This window comes from Conger conger, chromosome 8, assembly GCF_963514075.1.
Source record: "Conger conger chromosome 8, fConCon1.1, whole genome shotgun sequence".
Classification (NCBI taxonomy): domain Eukaryota; kingdom Metazoa; phylum Chordata; class Actinopteri; order Anguilliformes; family Congridae; genus Conger; species Conger conger.
The window spans coordinates 13,904,994-13,924,016 of record NC_083767.1 but is presented as its reverse complement, the minus strand read 5'-3'; the positions used below and the strand labels follow the sequence as shown (position 1 = coordinate 13,924,016).

The 19,023-nt window shown below is 40.3% G+C and overlaps 2 protein-coding genes across 6 annotated transcripts in view; one reads left to right on the top strand and one right to left on the bottom strand.

Moving 5' to 3' along the window:
• Positions 1-560: 560 nt before the first annotated feature.
• LOC133135679 (POU domain, class 4, transcription factor 2-like) lies at positions 561-1,988 on the bottom strand. The gene is made up of 2 exons (XM_061252872.1): positions 1,800-1,988; positions 561-1,496 (listed from the first exon to the last, which is right to left on the bottom strand). The coding sequence occupies exons 1-2, from the start codon at positions 1,986-1,988 to the stop codon at positions 561-563; spliced, it is 1,125 nt and encodes a 374-aa protein (XP_061108856.1).
• An 8,283-nt stretch (positions 1,989-10,271) lies between these two features.
• Positions 10,272-19,023, top strand: part of slc10a7 (solute carrier family 10 member 7) — a 93,258-nt gene continuing 84,506 nt past the window's right edge. For 4 of the 5 annotated variants that reach the window (XM_061252351.1, XM_061252354.1, XM_061252353.1 and 1 more), the window contains exons 1-4: positions 10,272-10,490; positions 11,687-11,769; positions 14,405-14,541; positions 15,692-15,767. In XM_061252351.1, the coding sequence (XP_061108335.1) occupies positions 10,391-10,490; positions 11,687-11,769; positions 14,405-14,541; positions 15,692-15,767 (396 nt within the window). In that variant the 5' untranslated portion in view covers positions 10,272-10,390. Of the gene's footprint in view, positions 10,491-11,297; positions 11,412-11,686; positions 11,770-14,404; positions 14,542-15,691; positions 15,768-19,023 lie in introns of those variants that run through there. The other variant, XM_061252355.1, reaches the window with a different exon arrangement.

The following is a 19,023-nucleotide window of genomic DNA, read 5'->3' as shown; positions in this document are numbered from 1 at the left end:
ATTTTGCAGCCTGTTCAAAAATGATCAATAATAGTTTTTACAAAAAGTATCACAGGACGAAAAATGGTCTGATTCTTCAAAGACAAAACCCCTACCATTTTCACGGATAAAACCCCTAGCATTTTAATTTAAATAGTTCTTTTTTCAGTAAAATGTTCTTTTATGGTTCAGTAGTATTATGTGTGACATTTAGTATCTGAAATGCATTATCATAAAACAATGTATCCTAGAATATCGCAGAGTGAAACGCTGTGTTTAACTGGCAAAAACTGTGCAGCATAATAAGTGGTGAAAACATGTTCTTACTTGATAATCAAAGGATCCTTTAAAACGATTCCACATCCTTTCTGGGTAAATGACGTGACAGGTAATGTTAGGTTTTTTCTCTTTTTTTAGTCACATTGAGCATGATTCATAGTTCATACTCTGTCTCAAAGTGTCTCAAAGTCATCGATGATTGAAAAAGGTGTGAGATAAGAAATATTATACAAATCGACTCTTCGACAGGAGTGTCTGCAGTTTTTCAGATTTTATTGTCCTTTATAATACCGGCAGTGAAGTTAGACGCATGCAGAGTATTTCATGCGTTTTTGTTTCTGTCGCTGATTGCAAAACCAGACCCGCACCACGTTCTTTTTCAGGTCCAGTTTTTCTGCGATAGCTGCTATTTTCTCGGAGGAAGGACGGGGCTGAATGGCGAAGTACGCCTCTAAAGACCTCTTTTCTGGCGCTGCTATAGAAGTGCGCTTCCTCTTTTTTTCGGCTCCGTTGAAGAGCTCGGGTTTGTTCAGTTTCTCCCTGTGCGATTTCTCTGCTTCTTCCAGCCATGCCTGTAGGATGGGCTTCAAAGCGATCATATTGTTGTGAGACAGCGTGAGGGACTCGAATCGACAGATGGTACTTTGACTGAGCGAGCCAACCCCTGGAATCTTTAGGTTGGCCAACGCTGATCCTACATCCGCCTGCGTTACCCCGAGTTTAATACGCCTCTGCTTAAACCTCTCAGCGAAGGCTTCCAAGTCCCTGGGATCAGCGTCCACGTCGCTCATGCAACTCATGTGAGAGGACAGCCCGTGGGCGTGTGCCATGTTGAGGGCCGCCTGGTGCATGTGGTTCATTCCCGCCATGTGGGCAGGGTGAGCTGGCGTGGAGACCACAGATCCGTCCGGTCCTGCCATAGCCCCGAGCGCCAGACCCGGGGTGATGTGATCCAGCAGGTCCCCCTCCAAAGCCTGATGAGGCTGGTGATGGTGGTGATGATGGTGGTGGTGGTGGTGGCCCGCCAGCGCGGAGGGGTGCGAAATTGGCACTGATGAGGAAGAGGAAGAGGAAGAGGTGCAAGGGATAGTGTTCATGGTGTGATAGGTCGCGTCCGGCTTGAAAGGACTGTGATGAGGAGGGTGGTGGTGACTCTTGGTCTGAGAGACTATATCCACCGCCGCCAGAGCTTCAGCGCGCGCCAGCAAGCTCTCATCCAAACCTCCGAATATATTGCTCTGCAATTGCAAATAGAATGCACACATTACTGCCAGTAGGGAATTCTCCCTCCACTCTTCGGATTAAAACATTTCCAGAATGCAAAAAAAGGAAATCCTAAAAAAGAACACACAAAACAAGACGCATGCAACATCCCAGGTCATAAAAATTAATACGAAAGGCAAACCCGACTGAATACATAAGTTGGGAGGAAAAAATTGGAGGTGTTGGGTGATTTGCTGTGCAGACATGAAAAAAACATCAAGCAAAAAAAGTGGGCTGTCAAAATGTGCCTTTAAGCAGTGATTATGCAGAATACGTACCGGTGGGGTTGGGAGACAGGCTCGGCGCATCGTCTCTGCGCTGCTGCTGATAGTACTACTAAGTCTGGAAGAAGAGCAGGAAGACGAAGGCGCACTCGAAGATGAATGCAAACTGGAATACTTGGGTTCGGGCAAGCTGGTGTGGGCCATGGCGAACGCCTGCTTGCTGTTCAGAGACATCATCATCATATTTGCAGGCGATCGGGTTGAGGCAAGAGCCTTTTTAGTTGAGTTGAGACTCCGCCTCTTCGATGGGAGCTGAAGCCCACTAGCCCGTTCAAGTCACTGTGTAATAACTACTTCTCAACAAAATTAAAAATAAAAGAGCTGTCTCGGTTCCTATTTAGAATATAAACGATTTCCCACAGGTCTGGGGACTGTCTCACCAAGTCGAGCAGGTGCAGAATTGGTGTCGCAAGCAGCGCGCACTACGCAATTGAACGCTGCTGGCGCTCAGGGCCACCTCTTATGCTATGGCTGTTGCACTCGACGTCTCAAAATAGATTCCCGCCTCCTATCCGACTGATTTTCAGATTGTTTCTATGCTGTCGTCCCACTTAATTTCTTTGTTTTGTTTCCGTTGATGCTTATTGTTGACTCCGCATAGATTACATGACGGTTAAAACGCACAGAAATAACTTATTTCCTCTTCTCTCAGTCTCCCAGTGAACACGCTTTAATTTCAGATTCTTTATTTTCTGTATTATCCAAACGAGCAATATACTAGCCTAGATTTAGCGACAAGAGGTGATAGTCTCAAGGCTCTTCCTCGACTATAGTTCAATGCTGCGGGGACTCGGTCTGCTGTTCTCTGATGCGAAGGCTCTCTCTCTCTCTTCTTTCTCTCTCTCTCTCTGCTCTCCCTCTCTCTCTCTCTCTCTCTCTCTCACACACACACACACACACACACACACACACACACTCATTTTCATCTATCTCTCTCTCTCTCTCTCTCTCTCTCTCTCTCTCTCTCTCTCTCTCTCTCTCTCTCTCTCTCTCTCTCTCTCTCCCGCTTCACCTGAAAAGCCTTTCATGGATTTATTATTCTTCATTAGGCAGAGCATCTTTGGGGGCTTTGCGCATGGGCAGACCTCGACATAGCATAGTATTCACATGGCTTAAATTAGCATTGTGTGTAGGATTCGATTAAGTTTCAGAGAACCTGTTAATGTAAAAGAAAGAACAACACAAGACGAGCCCAATTAACCATGTACTACAAAAACGTGTTTTGCTCAGGTTTTAGGTAGCCTAAAGTCGCGCGAAAGCAATTCGTGCTACAGAAAATGACAAATAAAGGGCATTGAAGACGCTCTCTTCGACCGAGATATAGAAATAACCTCCACGCGCTTCATTTTCCTCCATCTCCATAATGAAATAAATCAAAGTTAAAAGCTTGACTGTCATTTAATTATGGCGCGAACAGAGCTTTTGAAGAAGTGGAATAACATCTCTAAGTAAATTATGCCCTGGCCAGGGAGGGATTATTAGATTGAAATTTCATTTAGGCTCGTGAAACACAGTTTCTCAATATATAATCTGCTACACCTTATCTTATTCAAATGGCTAATTAACATTGATGAATGTATTCATTTTCGTGAGTGCAGAAAACAGAAAGTGGAGATAAGCAATTTGGGGCGACGTTCCGTTGTGTTTTACAAATGAAATGTCACTCTGAAAAGGTCTTATCTGTGAGCTCTTGTATTAATCACAGACGAGAGTGGATTCCTTTAAAGCCTTTAGTATTTGATTGCAAACTCAATACAATCCTATACTTGTCGCAGCGGGCTATTACCATATCATCACAGTAATTAAGGCAATTCGTCAGTTATACAATTAAAAAACCTTTTATCATATTTCAATTAACAAGGGTCGTCTAATTTGTTTAATATAGACGCATTGAGATGGCCTAATTGATATGAACTGTTTTCACGTATGGATAAAATACGTTTTGATATTTAACTGATGATGAGCATATGAATTCTCTGTATTAATACAATCTGGAGTCGAAACCTCTGTTGAGATGCATTCCGCGGTGCTTGTGCTTAGAAATGTAGCTCTGTTTCTGCAACCCTGGTTCTATGAGGGAAAATGTGGTCCTTGTGGAAGTTACAGTCTGCAATAACAGAGTTATATTTGTACCGGCAGCATATCTTGCACGATTAAATCGAAGCTTCAGTAGAGTAAAGTGGCGAGGACAGTATTTTTATTTAAATGTGTTCATTTTATCGTTTCTTCTTCCGCTAGCAACTGACCTTGGTAGCGTAAGTGTCATTTTCATTTTTTCATCAATATTTTTTTCTTCATTTCAAATGTCACGTACTTCTGAACTGTCCTGTCTGATAAAAATATGTTGTTCATTTAACAGTAGGCTACTTTTAGATTTCAGTGTTTATTAGGCTTTAGTTTGTAGACGTTCTATTTAATAATTTATAAACTACATTTAATTCTGCTTACATTTTATAGGCTTACGATATGTTGGCAAATGTTAAGTAGGCCTAAATCTAAAAAGTCTAAAAACTATTAATTGGCACTAGCCTGTCCTGTTAGCTGGGTATGGACACTTTGTATAGGCTGCATGCATTCACCGTAGCCAATACTGTTGAAACAACATGATATCCTCTGGAAGGAATGGTAATTCGTACAGATTAGCTAGGATATTTCAGGGTTAACCTAAACCTATGCTAAAGGACGGATCATTTTGCCACGTAAAGTGGTTAGTTGTGTCGCCATCTTTTGAGGTGTGGATATAAAAAAATCACACTTTCATGGATTCGACAACGCTGTTTTTTACAAGAGCACCCAGTCCATTAAAATATTTAGCTTTCAAGTAAGACAGCACGCGTTTTGGAATCACACTGAGCTAGTGCGGCGCGCACCCTCTTAGGCAACATCAAGGGTCAAGCGGTGTCTCTTCATATACCGGCAGACTGATTTATGATGAAACTTAAACGAAATCATTTATATCGCCCAGAATCTAAATCGGCGAATGAATATTTCATTCGCAACGAAACACATCGAAAGTAAATCTTAAGACATATAAATCATCTGACCCACTAGCCACTGAAGTGCAGTTTCAGCACAATTCCAGTCGTATATTAACCCAACAAAATACAATTTAGACCTCGTTATTACATGAACAATATTCACTTGAATGTGCTTGGGAGTTTCCTCATTAACTCATTACTCTGACATTGGAAGGTCTGATTAGGGGGGCTTAAATTATAAGACTGCTGACCACAGTTGAGTTAATAGCAATAGCCTAAACTACGCATTCTAAAAATGTAGCCTAACAAATGGCTTACAAAACGTAATTCAAATATTTTCAACATATTTGAAAAATAAATATGCACGCAGTTAGTGTCATGCATGTAAGTGGTGCAGTGTCTAATTTGACTTGTGTGACATTATGTTGTTTTAGTGTAGAAGACACTATTGTAAATGCATTTCTGTATGTCAATAATGTACTGTAGTGTTACATGAAAAGAACAAGGAAGTGGGGAACAGATAGGTAATAATAGAATAACAACACTATTCTCCAACTGGTCCCTAAAGAACCGAACAGAATCTTTCCATGCCATGGAAATGAAATGAAACTTCACAGATTGAATGCTGAATATCACGTGTTGTTTCATTGTCCGTTTCATAATAAAGTTGTGTTGATGGCCACGTGTTTATACCTTCCGCTGGCAGCATAATAACAATGCTGGTTATGAAGCGTGCTAAGCAATAACATGAGATTAGAGATACATTTTAACATTTATTAACACTTTAAAATATTAACTATTTAAAAGGATGCTTTAATTAGCATGGTCAATGTATTACCCATGACGATGAGTTAATTGAATTGCCATTGTCTTGAGAGTTATTGGAGAGTTTGTATCAAATTAAGTTCTAGTTGACCAGTGATAAGAATCACATTTGACATGTTCCTCGCAATCACAGAAACATCAAACAATACTCACCATATTACGTCATGCACTTACAGATGATGAAGGGCATTGTTGAAATCTCAACTTGTCAATGTTTTGACAAGCTTACAGGAAATGCTAAAACATTGCATACCCTACAGGATATGCATGTGAACACTGAAGCTACCCATTCTCTCTAGACCTTCCATACGGCTGATTTTATTGGCCGAAAAAAACAAAGCATGTCCACGCGAGCAGTTACACTCCTTACTGCATCTGTACCATTTAATATTTGACTTACTGTTCAGAGATGGTATTGTTGCTTGGTATCTGCAGGGTGTAAACTCAATTTCTGTGTTGTCCACCCTCACTTGACTGTGTTATCCTGTATGCATCCATGTCTTCCTTCTTTAAATTTAAATGCCATTGTCTAATATACTAATATGGATTTCACAACATTACAAGTACAAGTTGATTATATTGGACAGATACCACACTAGAACTGAGATTATTGTACTGCCTTACCTGTGGTTTTAATTGGGATTAAAATGACAATGTAGGACATGAATATCAATGGACAAAGTAGCCTACATTAATATACTTTCTATTGGATACATAAAATGATAATGCTTTGGCAGTCACAGTAATACACTGTATAAGTCAAGAGTGTGACAAAGCAGAAGCTATAAAATACTATAAAAGTAGCCACTTGGTTAGTCAGCTGCCAGTAATTTACTGTAACCTCTACCAAGCAATTTTTCAGAGCTGACTTTTGTTGTTAAATCAAAGTTTTTGTTCGCTTGTGTGCCATTCACAGTATTATGTATGAAAGAAAGAAAATTAATGAATGAGACATGGAACCTGAAAGGTGACTTAATGGTTATGCTATACTGCCCATCTACAGCCGTGTGTATATGCATTTGATGGATGCCTTGGATTTATTACTTATAGCTGCAAAATATATTTATCAGTTATCAGCAAGTAAATCACTTTAAATTAGAATTTGGATGCCATTTCACAAAATAAGTTTGTTTTAACTGTGTTAAATTTGCTTGATTGTGGGAAATGCAGTGTAACATGTTACTTGTACATTAGCTACATAAATTGTAGTTGCTTCCACTTTCAGAAATAATGCCAGCGCACAGACAACTGTGGGTTCCTATTGCAATAGTCACAGTAAACACATCTACTTATGCTTCATGCACCTTTGGCTATATTACACATTACCTGAGAGTGAGTTGAAAGATGCAGGTCTTGGCCGAGGCAATACGTTGTGTTAATATATAGTGACACTCAGGTACAAATGAATCTGCTCTAACTTCCTATTATAATCCTGTCTATTCAATATTTAGACTGTGTATTTTACTCTAAAAATACACAATTGCCCTTTAATGTTATCACACTGTAATTATACTGTTATTACAGTGCAGAATACTTAGTGACCAAATAGACTTTTATCAGGTAATTTGTTTTTATGCTACATATTTAATGTATTAATCTGGGGCTGGTTTCCCAGAGATGGATTCAACGTAGTCCTAATCCTTTTTTTTTTTCAATCGGGATCTTCATTAAATTTTGTTCTTTTAGTTCATGACCGGGCTTAATCCAGGAAACTGGCCCATAGGATTTAGCTAAGGATACCTTTTGGCAAGGTTAAATATTTTTTTTACCTTTATTGTCATTTGCCTGTTAAAATCAGTTGAGCAGATGCATTAGATTTAAAAAATCATTCTGTTTATTTACATGGTTCAAATTAATCCCAACTATTTAAATGTACAGGGGCGGCATGTAGCGTAGGTACATGACTGGGACCCGCAAGGTCGGTGGTTCGATCCCCGGTGTAGCCACAATAAGATCCACACAGCCGTTGGGCCCTTCAGCAAGGCCTTTAACCCTGCATTGCTCCAGGGGAGGATTGTCTCCTGCTTAGTCTAATCAACTGTACATCGCTCTGGATAAGTAAATCTGCCAAATGCCATTAATGTAATGTAAATGGGACAACAAGTAAAATGTTCAAATTGTGCCTTCTAAGAATACTTAAACCCTCCTATGGACACTTGATATGAAAATAAACCACAATTAACTCAGCAGTAATTTTACTTTCTAGAAACACCACACACACACACACACACACACACACACACACACACACACACACACACACAATCAAACCGTAATAATTTGCCTTGAGGCCTTTGGTAATGTCCTTCTTGGATTGTTATTTGAGCTGATTATGGAGTTGAATGCGATATTTGTAAATGCAATATGAATGACTGGTGTATAAGTATAGGCAATATCACCATTGGCATTGCTTGTGCTTATATTTTCTGCAGTAGTCCTAAATGTATTAGCAAAGCAGTGAAAAAAACAACTTTTTGACAATGGCAAACAGTGACTGCAGTCCAACACTGTAGAGATGGTAGCAGTTACTGTCACAGTTTGCCATTGTGTGCCATATTTTGAAACCTGTTGAACAGGGGAGGCTGTTTAGAAGATAAGAAAATGAGGAAAGATATGTGGTCAATAAAAAAAACTGACATCAAAATGGCAGACCTCTGGTGGTGTGCTTCAGCGAGGAGAGGCTGACTTACACACAGAAGTTGCAGGGCAATAGATGATAAGGTCAATCCCTATAATGATGTCATATACCTCTAGGTCCTCAAAATCAATATAGAGAGACCCAATGCACCTGTCAGCAAGTCAAATAAAGCTCTGCCCAGAAATCTGCCCTCAAATTGCCTTCTCTATTGATGATTTAAGATGAAAAAAGAAAAAACCTTTCGGAAATGTTCACTTTGCTGTAAGGCAGAAATCACATACGCAATCTGTCAGCTGTAATTTCATCCAAACTCTGAGTCCTTGGGGAATCAGTGTGAATTCTGTACATTGCTTTTCTTTTCTATGACTTTTGTGATACTGAATGCCATGTGCTGCATTATGAGTTTGGTGTTCATCAAGAAGAATCTGAGGGACAAAGAAAAAAGTAACAATTTGTTACCGGCTTTGCATTATGTGTGGATTGACTTAAAGCCTTAAGAATTAGTGTATCTTACCGATTTTCGAGAGGCTTCACTGGCTACTTATGTAATCTGAAAGAAACCCCCTAAAATGCACTGAATATGCAGCAGCCTTTAATCATTATTGCACAGATGAATCAGAATAATCATCAGTTGATCACTGAGTGGACTGAGAAAAAACCCAGCATGGGTGAGAGTTAGCAGAGGGCATAGATGCAGGGGCAGGCGGATTCACTGGGGAAAAGTAGCCCAGAGCAGACCACCAGAGGTGGAAAATCCAGCACGGAAACTGAAAGTCTTCCTCAGTATTTTGTTCCAATCAACAGGATTAGAAGATTTACTTTATTCAGCCCTGTGGAATTTGTCATTTGTCCTCTGCCCTTGACCCACCTTGTTGCTTGGGGGCAGTGGGCAGCCACCGTGCAGGACCTGCGGAGCAATGTGGGGTTAAGGGCCCAACAGCTGTGCTACACTGGGGCTTGAGCCACCAACCTGCTGCGTCCCAGTCATATACCTTAGCCACTACACTACAGGATGCCACTTTTCAATTTAATTAACACAATTCTTCAGCCAGGAGGTAGGACTAATTATTGAAATCAGCTGGCTGTGTTCATGGGATGAAGAAAACATGGCAGGTCTTTTACTTTCTAACTGCTGGACTTTCCATCTCTGCCAGCACCAGTGAGTCTGTCCAGAAGAGGAAGATTCTTTTAGTGGCAGTTGAGAAGAGCTGAGCAACCAAAATACAGCAAGGAAAGCAAATATAAGATTATACGTGACCATATTGTCTGAGTTTTACACTGAATACACCAAGGGTTCAGAATAAGCAATCAAACAATTAATGGCCAAGCAGGTCTACTTGCACTCAAGTAGAATGCAGAAACACATTATGACTATTATAGTATTCTTCAGGCAGAGACTCATGAGGTGAGTTATCTTATATTTAAGCCAATGGTATACGAGTCAGAGAATAGTGTATGAATGTCTAAAATAGCCAGCACTGTTTGACCACGTTCAATTAATGAAATGCCACCTCCTTCTTGTCCTACCCCATTCATGTGTAGGCCTAATGTGTGTTTTCTTCTGCTGTACAAATAGCAGATAAAATCAAATGGTGTTACTGAAAGTGGGTCAGTCGACTTTGACATCGACTTATTCTCACAATGTGAGATAAAAGTAGATAATCTCAATGATAATACTGACTACAAACAGCAGCGCAATACGATTAACAATCCATATCCACGAGAATTGAATGTACAGTACACGCAATGTAGCTTTCAGAAGCTATGCAGTTTGTGATGGTTAATACCGTAAAACACCAAATACATGGTCCATGCTTATATATCATAAGCAAGAAAGGACCATTATAAACATTAAACCTGTTGATAAATTCACAATTCGACACATTTTATCAAAACATATGTGGCCAATATTATCAAGAATATTATCAAGTAAATACAGCAATAGTAAATAGTAAGAAAGTACCTTGGAACGAAAAGTGACTATGTGCGCGCGTAGTATAAGCTTTACAATAGCAATGGCGCCGCTCTGTGTGAGGAAATAACTAAACGCTTCAGTCCGTTTTGCCTCACAAGTAATGTTCTCTAACCAACGTGTACCTCGGCTGGCTTGGAGCAGGCGGTGACAGTGTAAAGGCGAATACAGTATGGCACTTTTTGACAGGATACGGAAAGAATGGTTCATTATCGGAATTGTTCTCGTTATCACCTTTGCGAAGCTAGAACCCTCAGTTGGAGTAAAAGGAGGTGAGTTCAAACGAGTTAGCTAGCAACTGTATGACTTGCTAATGTCTTTACAGCCGCGTTAAAACATTCTGTTGTAGTTTGAGAGTTTGTATGGGTAAACAAGCAAGATAGCAAATTAGCTTGTAATTTACCATTGCTAGGTATTGCATTCTAACTGATTATTTATCTTGGTACGCCTAACGTTATTTCAGCATCACTCCAAAGCCAACAACTGCATACAATCCAGCCGTGAGAGTGGTATGATACTTTATAATCAAGCAAGCTTGCAAGAATATCTTTACCTTTATCTTTTATCTAAAGCATTTACTTATTTTTAGTGAAATTATCTTAAATTGTTTATTTGGTAGCGTGCACTAGCAAGACAATATTTAACAGTAACTTCATTAAAGTGTACTCACTTAGTCATGTCAATTCTTGAGATATTGTCACTTTGTAAACGTTAAGTAAAAATAGGTTTTCAATAAAATAAAAAATGACAACCATTTTATTGCAGTGTTGTAAAGTGCTGCTTATAAATTATGCTGGCATCAGTAGTGTTCTGAAATGTAGCGTGCTAACTACTGTAGCTAGCTAATATCCTATCCCAATGCAATGTGGATTAGTTTGCTAGCTACTTTTTGGGCTGCCTTGCTAGCTACATATAAAAACATGATAACTGCTAAAAAGAAATGCTGGAATGCACGTACGCGCATTTTGCGTAGAAATAACAAGCTTTTAGTGACACGTTGCATTCCCGGGAAATCGCCATCACTTCCGTGTTGTGCAGGGTCTGTACCACCATATGGTTTGTACCCTCTACCAGCATTGGTTGTGCGAAAGAAAAAGATGATTGCATGCCAGACGAGTTTGATAATGACGCAACTATGACAACTTACCGTACATACTGTTTTTCGTATAACCTATGGCTAGGACAATAAAAAGGTAACTTCGGAGAGTCTAATAATAAAAATACTCTGATGTAGAATAATACTTTCATATTCAGAATGGCTTCATTATTTATCCTACGATTGGCACTGTAAAATTAGCCTGTGTGTCTCTGCCCTGGAATAACGGTAACACAATAACATTATCCATGAAACAACACGGAGATGGCACAAAAAATTGAGTGAATGAGGAATTACGTTTCTGTTGATTGTGTTGCTTTTCCACGTGTGCGTCTTCTCATCGGCAATGCTTCTATTCTGTTTTGTACTCAGGTCCCTTGAAGCCAGAGATTACCATCACGTATATTGCTGTGTCTGCTATATTCTTTAACAGTGGGATATCGTTAAAAACGGAGGTACAGCAAATTATCTGTCTGTTAATTTCGTTTGCACTTCCACACTGTAAGCAATCATGTCTACTCGCACACAGTCAGACTATATGGAATACTTTGGCTTATTTGTATCAAACTGCTAATTGTAATCTTGCTGATTGTTACAACATGCACTTTCTGGTTCTTGTTGCTTATTGTTCTCCCTTTTCTTCACATTTCGGCCCGTTATACTTATTCCTCATTAAAAACCACCTGTGGATGATATTAACTGCACGGTCATATACAGTGAGCTCCATAATGTCTGGGACAAATATTTCTTCTTGATTTGGCTCTGTACCCTACAATTTTAGATTTATAAACGCACTATTCACACGTGATTAATTGCGCACTCTCAATGGTTTTTTATTTTGTTATACACTTGGGTTTCATCATGTACATAACAGCACCTTTTATACATAGCCCCCCCTCCCATTTCAGGGCACCATAATGTTTGGGACATATTAATGTTATATAAATGCAACAAGGAATGAAACGTTAACTCTAAATCTGTGACCCATAGACATCACCAGGATAGTACTCTTCATCTTCAGCTCCTGCTTGTTTCAGAGGCTACTTTGCAAAAGTTCTCTCTTTAGCATAATAAATGCATATTCGGTTAGATTTGGTTTGGATGAATTAGTTGGCCTGTCAATAATATTCCTGTTCTTTGATTAATGTCTTTGTTGCATTATAAGTATGTTTGGGATCATTGTTTTTCTGTAGGACGCACAGCGATGAACAAGATGTGTCTTGTTTTTCTTCAGTTCGCTTGAAGTTGAACAGACAACATGCTTCTATACCCCCCTGCTATAAGCAGTTGCAAACATTACCAATATAGACAAGTGAGCTAGTACCTGTGGCAGCCATACATGCCCAAACCATAGCACCCCCACCGCCATGTGTGGGGAGTGGGGAGGGCGCAGGCAGTTCGGTTTGGCATTATTCTGATATAAGTGAATCCTGGTCTCATCTGTCCACAAGACCTTTTCCAGGAACTCTGCAGGCACATTGTTCAATAGGTTGTCCTTAGCAAACTGTAACCTGGCCATCCTGTTTTTGTGGTTTGCTAGTGTTTTACATCTGGCTTGTTTGCATTTCTATTTGTGCAGTCTTCTGTGGTCAGTAGGGCGGCCTGTAGCATAGTGGTTAAGGTAAATTAGTGCCATTGAGCAAGGCCCTTAACCCTGCATTGCTCCAGGGGAGGATTGTCTCCTGTTTAGTCTAATCAACTGTACGTCGCTCTGGATAAGAGCGTCTGCCAAATGCCAATAATGTAATGTAATGGCTGACACATCCACGTCTGTCTGCTGAAGGGTGTTTCTGATCTGCCAGACAGGTGCTTCGTTTTGGTGTGAATGATCTGTTCTTCAACTGTAGAGATATCAAGCCCTTTGCCATTACTGAGCTCGTTGGTACTCTCTCTTCTTAATGATGTAACAAACAGTTGATTTTGGTAAACCTGAGATTTGGCCGATGTCTCTGACAGTTTTTTCTTCTTATTTCGCAGCCTCATCATGGCCTGCTTGACTTTCATTAGCACAACTCTGGTCCTCACATTGACAAATGCCAATAACAGGCTCCAAAGGCAATCAAAAGCCAAGAATCAAGTCTCGATACTGAAAGCTCTCTTATAGTACCTGACTCATCAGAAACACCCAAGCCATTTTTCCCAAACATTATGGTGCCCTGAAATAGGGGGACTATGTATAAAGAGTGCTGTAATTTTGTCATGGTAAAGCCAAAATGTATGAAAAATAAACCCATTGTCTCCACATATCGTTTGTGTTTTAAACTGTGCGATTTATATTTTTGTATTCAGGAGTGAAATGTATTTGTTGATAGGGCATTCCACCAAAAATCCTATGAGATCTCTTACTTTCTGGTGCCTTCTGTAATATAATTTCTGTGATATCAATATTGAAAATGGCTGAATTTATTATTTAGGACATGTCCAGTTGGTTAGCATCCTTTTCAAATGGGGTAATATTGTGGGCTTATATTTGAAATTGGAGATCATAGAATAAAATGCATTTGAATATGATCAGAGAGTGGGTGACTTCTCAATATCCCCAAGAGAGTTAACCAGATGAAATTCAAAAGAATTTTCCACCAACCAACACATTTGATTTTGTTTAGACAATGTTTTTGTCTGAAATAACATGCATGTCTTTGCAATAACATCCACTTGATAATGTGCTTTGGAATGTTATTGAATTTGTAAGCAGCCTTTAAATCCTAAGGCAGGGTTGTGAAAAATTGGATCATTTTCTAATTACTTTGATTATTCATTGTTTCACATATTGCTGCTATGACAATAATTTTAACTGGATTAGATATTAAGCCAAATCTCGATCTATATGGTGTTGAAGACTACTGCATTTACAACACATGACAGTGTTGACAAGACTGCTGTAGAGGAATTTGGAACATGATATTCCAAATATTCATATTCCATATTCTAAGATGAGTGAAAACGTAATAGTTTCAGAAAACTACAAATGCTTGTATTTCTCTCCGTGATCATGAAATAAAGCTGGACCAAGATTGAAGTCTGCATGGGCCTGAATTATTCTGAACTGAATTATTTTTCGACAACTGCTCACATGTCACTGTTTTGCAGGAGCTGACGAGTGCTTTAATGCACGTGAAACTCCATCTCTTTGTGCAGTTCTTCACACTTGCCTTCTTCCCAGTTGCAATATGGATCATCCTGAAACTTCTTGCCTTAACCTCCATTAATCATTGGTTGTTAAAAGGGTAGGTACATTGGTAATGAGTGCCATTGTAGAAATGGTGTCATTTGATTAGTGCACTCTTTCTATTTTCAGTTTTTTGCTGTGAAATTAGTTGTCATAAAAAATGCTGCATATGAGCAAATTCCCTAAAAGCAAAGTAAAACTGTTTTGCACTCCATATACATGCAGATATATTAATGGCACATACATTATTTATGAAATGCAATTTGGTTATTGAATATAAGATGAAATATTCAAAAAATGCTAGTCCACTGATAATGATTTCTATTGGGAAGGATAAATACGGAAAAAGATGCTTCAGTATTTTGGAATGGATTTTGTGGGGATATTTCCTTTCACACAGGCTAGCTGGCTTTTCATAATTCAGTCTCTGTAATAGACAGAGGGGTTAGTGTTCTTAGGCCCTACCTCCATAAGCAATGTTTCTCTTAAAATATGCGTTTAGCTTGCAGGATGCGGGTTTTTCCATCATTTCACGTGAAAGCTCTCTGTGCATTTATACGCTGCTATACTTTCTGCCTTTTAAAATGAAACAAGATCATTTACTTCAGGTACAGACATTTTCATTCATTCTTTTTTGACCTGTGGTTAAAAAACATGCTGGTCTCAGAGCTTTATTGGGTGCTCAATTTCACCTGACTGGTCCGTAGGGCATGTCTTCATAAATACTCCATTTAATCGTTAATGTTTTCTTCACTAGCAATCACAGTTAATCAGAGATTATGCTGATAAATCATGTTTTAATATTTTATTACCTGCCTATTTATTTGGCAGATTCAATCATGCAGGGGAATTTAAAGAGCACATATCTAGGTATGTATTGGAAAAAAAAAAAAAGGTTAAGACTATCCCATCATTATTTTCATTAGTGTTGAACAGATTAGCCTAGTAGCTCTAAACCCTTCTTGTCAAGAGGTTCCCAGCAGGTATTTCATGACGCGTGTCCAGGTTAAGATATAAAACACATTCACGCAAGTAATCAATGTGTAGCACTTCTCGTTGACAAAGTACTGAACTTGTGCAAGTCAGCCCTGCATGATTGCGCTTATAGCGGTGTTTTGCTATCTTATGGCATAGCTGTTCTTTAGCTGCTGAAGGCTTTGTGAGGTCACAATCCTAAAGGCTAATCCGTGCCGTGTTGCGTTTCCCAGGTTACAGACGGTTGGCTGCATGCCCCCACCTGTATCGTCAGCTGTCATTTTGACCAAAGCCGCGGGAGGAAATGAGGTAAGCGGACTTCTGCATGAGTTCAATTAACCCATATTGGACATCGATCGGAGTTACCATTGTTGGGTTGGGAAATATCAGGTGTTGTCTGGAAAATGTGGGAAGATGTTTTCACGCTGCAGAATTAATTGGAAAACGCTACTGATAATGCTGGATGAAAGGTGCCAGTGCCCCATGAAACTCCCAAAAATGTTTCATGGACACAGGTTAAGCTTAATCCTGGACTGAATTGACTTCTGTGTGGAGAATCTACATTCAAAAGTGTGTTTACTCTTGGACTAGGCTTAATCTGTGTCTATACAACCAGCCCATTTTAAACAGAACGCCTGACTGAAAATGATATCAGGTCACCAGGTCAGTAAAGGTGGCTTCTCAGTATGCAGACTGTCCTGTCGTATGACTCACTCATTGTTGTGACACTTGAGTCACACGACTGAGGGTAGGTGCGGTTGGAGAATTGTTTCAAATGGCATGCCAGGAAGCCATGGATATCACAAATGGTTTCAAGACCAATTGAAACTGATTGAGTCCTCTCTGATTGAGAGATACTGTTATCATAAAAACATTTGCAGAACATAAACATACTGTATTTGTTGTTCCAAGAACAGTTGGCCGGACAATTGTTGTCAGCAAGAGATGCCTCTACTCGGTTTTACTCTCATGTAGTGCAGTGCCATTACACATTTTGTATGAGAACTTGGAGCACTTTTTTGAGAAAAAAACAAAACAAAGCATTGATGGTGGTGTTGAAATCCACAGACACTATTTTTATGATTGAATTGTTGCTGTAGGATGTGTTATTGTAAATCAAACACAGAAAAGGCATTCAGTGCAGTGGTCAGAATGTATGATTACGGAGTTTTTTTTTGTTAGTTTTTTTTCCCCACTTTGATGCCGTGGACAGTGATTAATACATTCTCCATTTACACTGATGAAGGCAATCTTCAGATTCCATCCCTGACATATTCTGTGGTTGTGCAGTCTTCTTCGTCTTGCGGAGAAAACAGGTGTGCTCCCATTGGACTGGAGCCGGTGGTTCAGTGTTTGTCCAACCCATGAATTTAAAATTCATTTCATTTGATCACCGTGTCACCGAGTCCTTGCAGGAATGCCGCTCATTGAGCCTGTGTGTAGCGCTTCATAATTTATACAGTCTAACGTGGCTATTGACACAAACACATCTGCGTGATCAAAGGCGGGATTGCCAAGATTGGACAGGGCCAGGAAGACAAGGCCTGTAATGGTAACCCATCTTCAAACGCTTTCCAGTTTAACTGGGAGCTATGCACAAGTCCCAGTCAAGTCCCCGATCCCTCCCCAGGAGGGAAACGTACAGTGTGCAGTGTCGGTAAGGTGGCAGGTGTGCTGAGTGCCCCCCCCCCCCCCCCCTCCACCCTCGTGCTGGGCAGAGAAAAACAGAGAAGGGAAATTCACTACTGTGCTCCTGTACTGCCACTCCTGCCTTTACAGTCATTTCACACACCGCACTGCAGAAGTATGTATTGTCTCTCAATCATTCCACCTGCTTTATCAATCATTCAACCTGCTTTAGTAATCATTTTAGCTTGCTGCAGTAATCACTTCATTTGCTGTAGTAATAGTTTCACTTGCTTTAGTAATTGTTTTCTTTGCTTTAGTCATCATTATTTCACTTGCTTTAGTAATCATTTCGCTTTTCTTTAGTAAACATTTCACTTACTTTAGTAAACATTTCACTTGCTTTAGCAATCATTTTGCTTGTTTTAGTAATCATTTTGCTTGCTGTAGTAATCACTATTTGATGTGCTGTAGTAATCATTTTGCTTGCTTTAGTAATCATTTTGTTTACTTAGTTCACCACCCTACAGACATTTAGCATCAGTATTACTGACATTCTAACAAAGGTTTCACTGCCTTAATGAGTCCAAAATCCTGAGGAAGGCTAGAAGGCTGTGGGTTTAAATTCTGACATTGTGCTTTGGATGAACTGCGGTGCTCTTAAGGAACCCTCGTGCAGATAGTCATAGTAGCCCAGAAGAAGTAGCGGAGGCCTCCAGCGGTAGTTCCACTTCACTCTCCTCCGTTCTGGAGCTAAAGCCTCCAGCCTGAGAGTAGGCAGCGCTCACTAAATGTGGTTTTAACGGGCAAAAGTCCGGAGCCATGTTGACGGCGGGAGCTCTGCGGGGTCGTTGGCAGGGCGACCGGCCGCCTCAGCGATTAGGCGACGCCGCCAGGGAAAGTCGTCGGCTAGACCTGAGACGGGCCTTCCTGCTAGGACCGCCACCTGCTTTGCAGCTCCGCTGCCTGTACTCTACGTTATTCAGACCGCGTCTGCAGCCTGTTGATTTGTGTATTACAGAAAAAGGAGAAACACTGGATGAGTTCTCTTGTTATGCCTTCTGGTCCCTCCCAGAGCTTAGGCCTTACCTGTCCCATGACCCGTTCTATACCCTCCTCCTGGAATAATAGACTTATAGACTTCAGAAATGGGAGCACTTTAGCAGCATATATGCACACATATGGCGGCACGGATGGTGCAGTGGGTAGCACTGCCGCCTCACAGCAAGGAGGTCCTGGGTTCGAATCCCCGTCGGCCGGGGCCTCTCTGTGCGGAGTTTGGATGTTCTCCCTGTGTCTGCGTGGGTTTCCTCCGGGTACTCCGGTTTCCTCCCACAGACCAAAGACAGGCAAGTTAGGCTGATTGGAGAGTCTAAATTGCCCATAGGTATGAGCGTGTGAGTGAATGGTGTGTGTGCCCTGCGATGGACTGGCGACCTGTCCAGGGTGTATTCCTGCCTTTCGCCCAATGTATGCTGGGATAGGCTCCAGCCCCCTCGCGACCCTGTTCAGGATAAGCGGGTTAAGATAATGGATGGATGGATGGCTATACACACATAGCGTTCGGAAAACCTACAAGAAGTTATCCAGTTAGCACAAGCAGCATTAGCAGGTTTGATCTAAATGAAGGCTAACCGACTGTTTTACATGTGTGTGACTTCACGTGTCTGTAGATTTTATTTTAGTGGTTTTCTGTCTCTTGTCTTCTGGAGCATTCCTGTGTCCGCTTTCCCCACTCACATAGAGTATATTCTACAGCGATATATTTGAAGAAATATGTCAATAAACTGTTGAAAAAAATAGAGGGAAGCTGATAGAATATGTCTTCACTGTGACTTATTTTAAACTCAATTGATTTTAGTTTAGATTTGCAAGCATTACGCTTGTCTGATTTTTAGACAGAAATGGTCTAGAGAAAATCCTATAAGAAGCCCACAAT

Bases quoted from the DNA above. Each gene is read 5' to 3' on its own strand.
- LOC133135679 (XM_061252872.1), bottom strand. From the start codon at position 1,988: ATGATGATGATGTCTCTGAACAGCAAGCAGGCGTTCGCCATGGCCCAC. The intron at 1,497-1,799 runs GTACGTATTCTG...TTGCAATTGCAG, and splicing joins CCTGTCTCCCAACCCCACCG to AGCAATATATTCGGAGGTTT.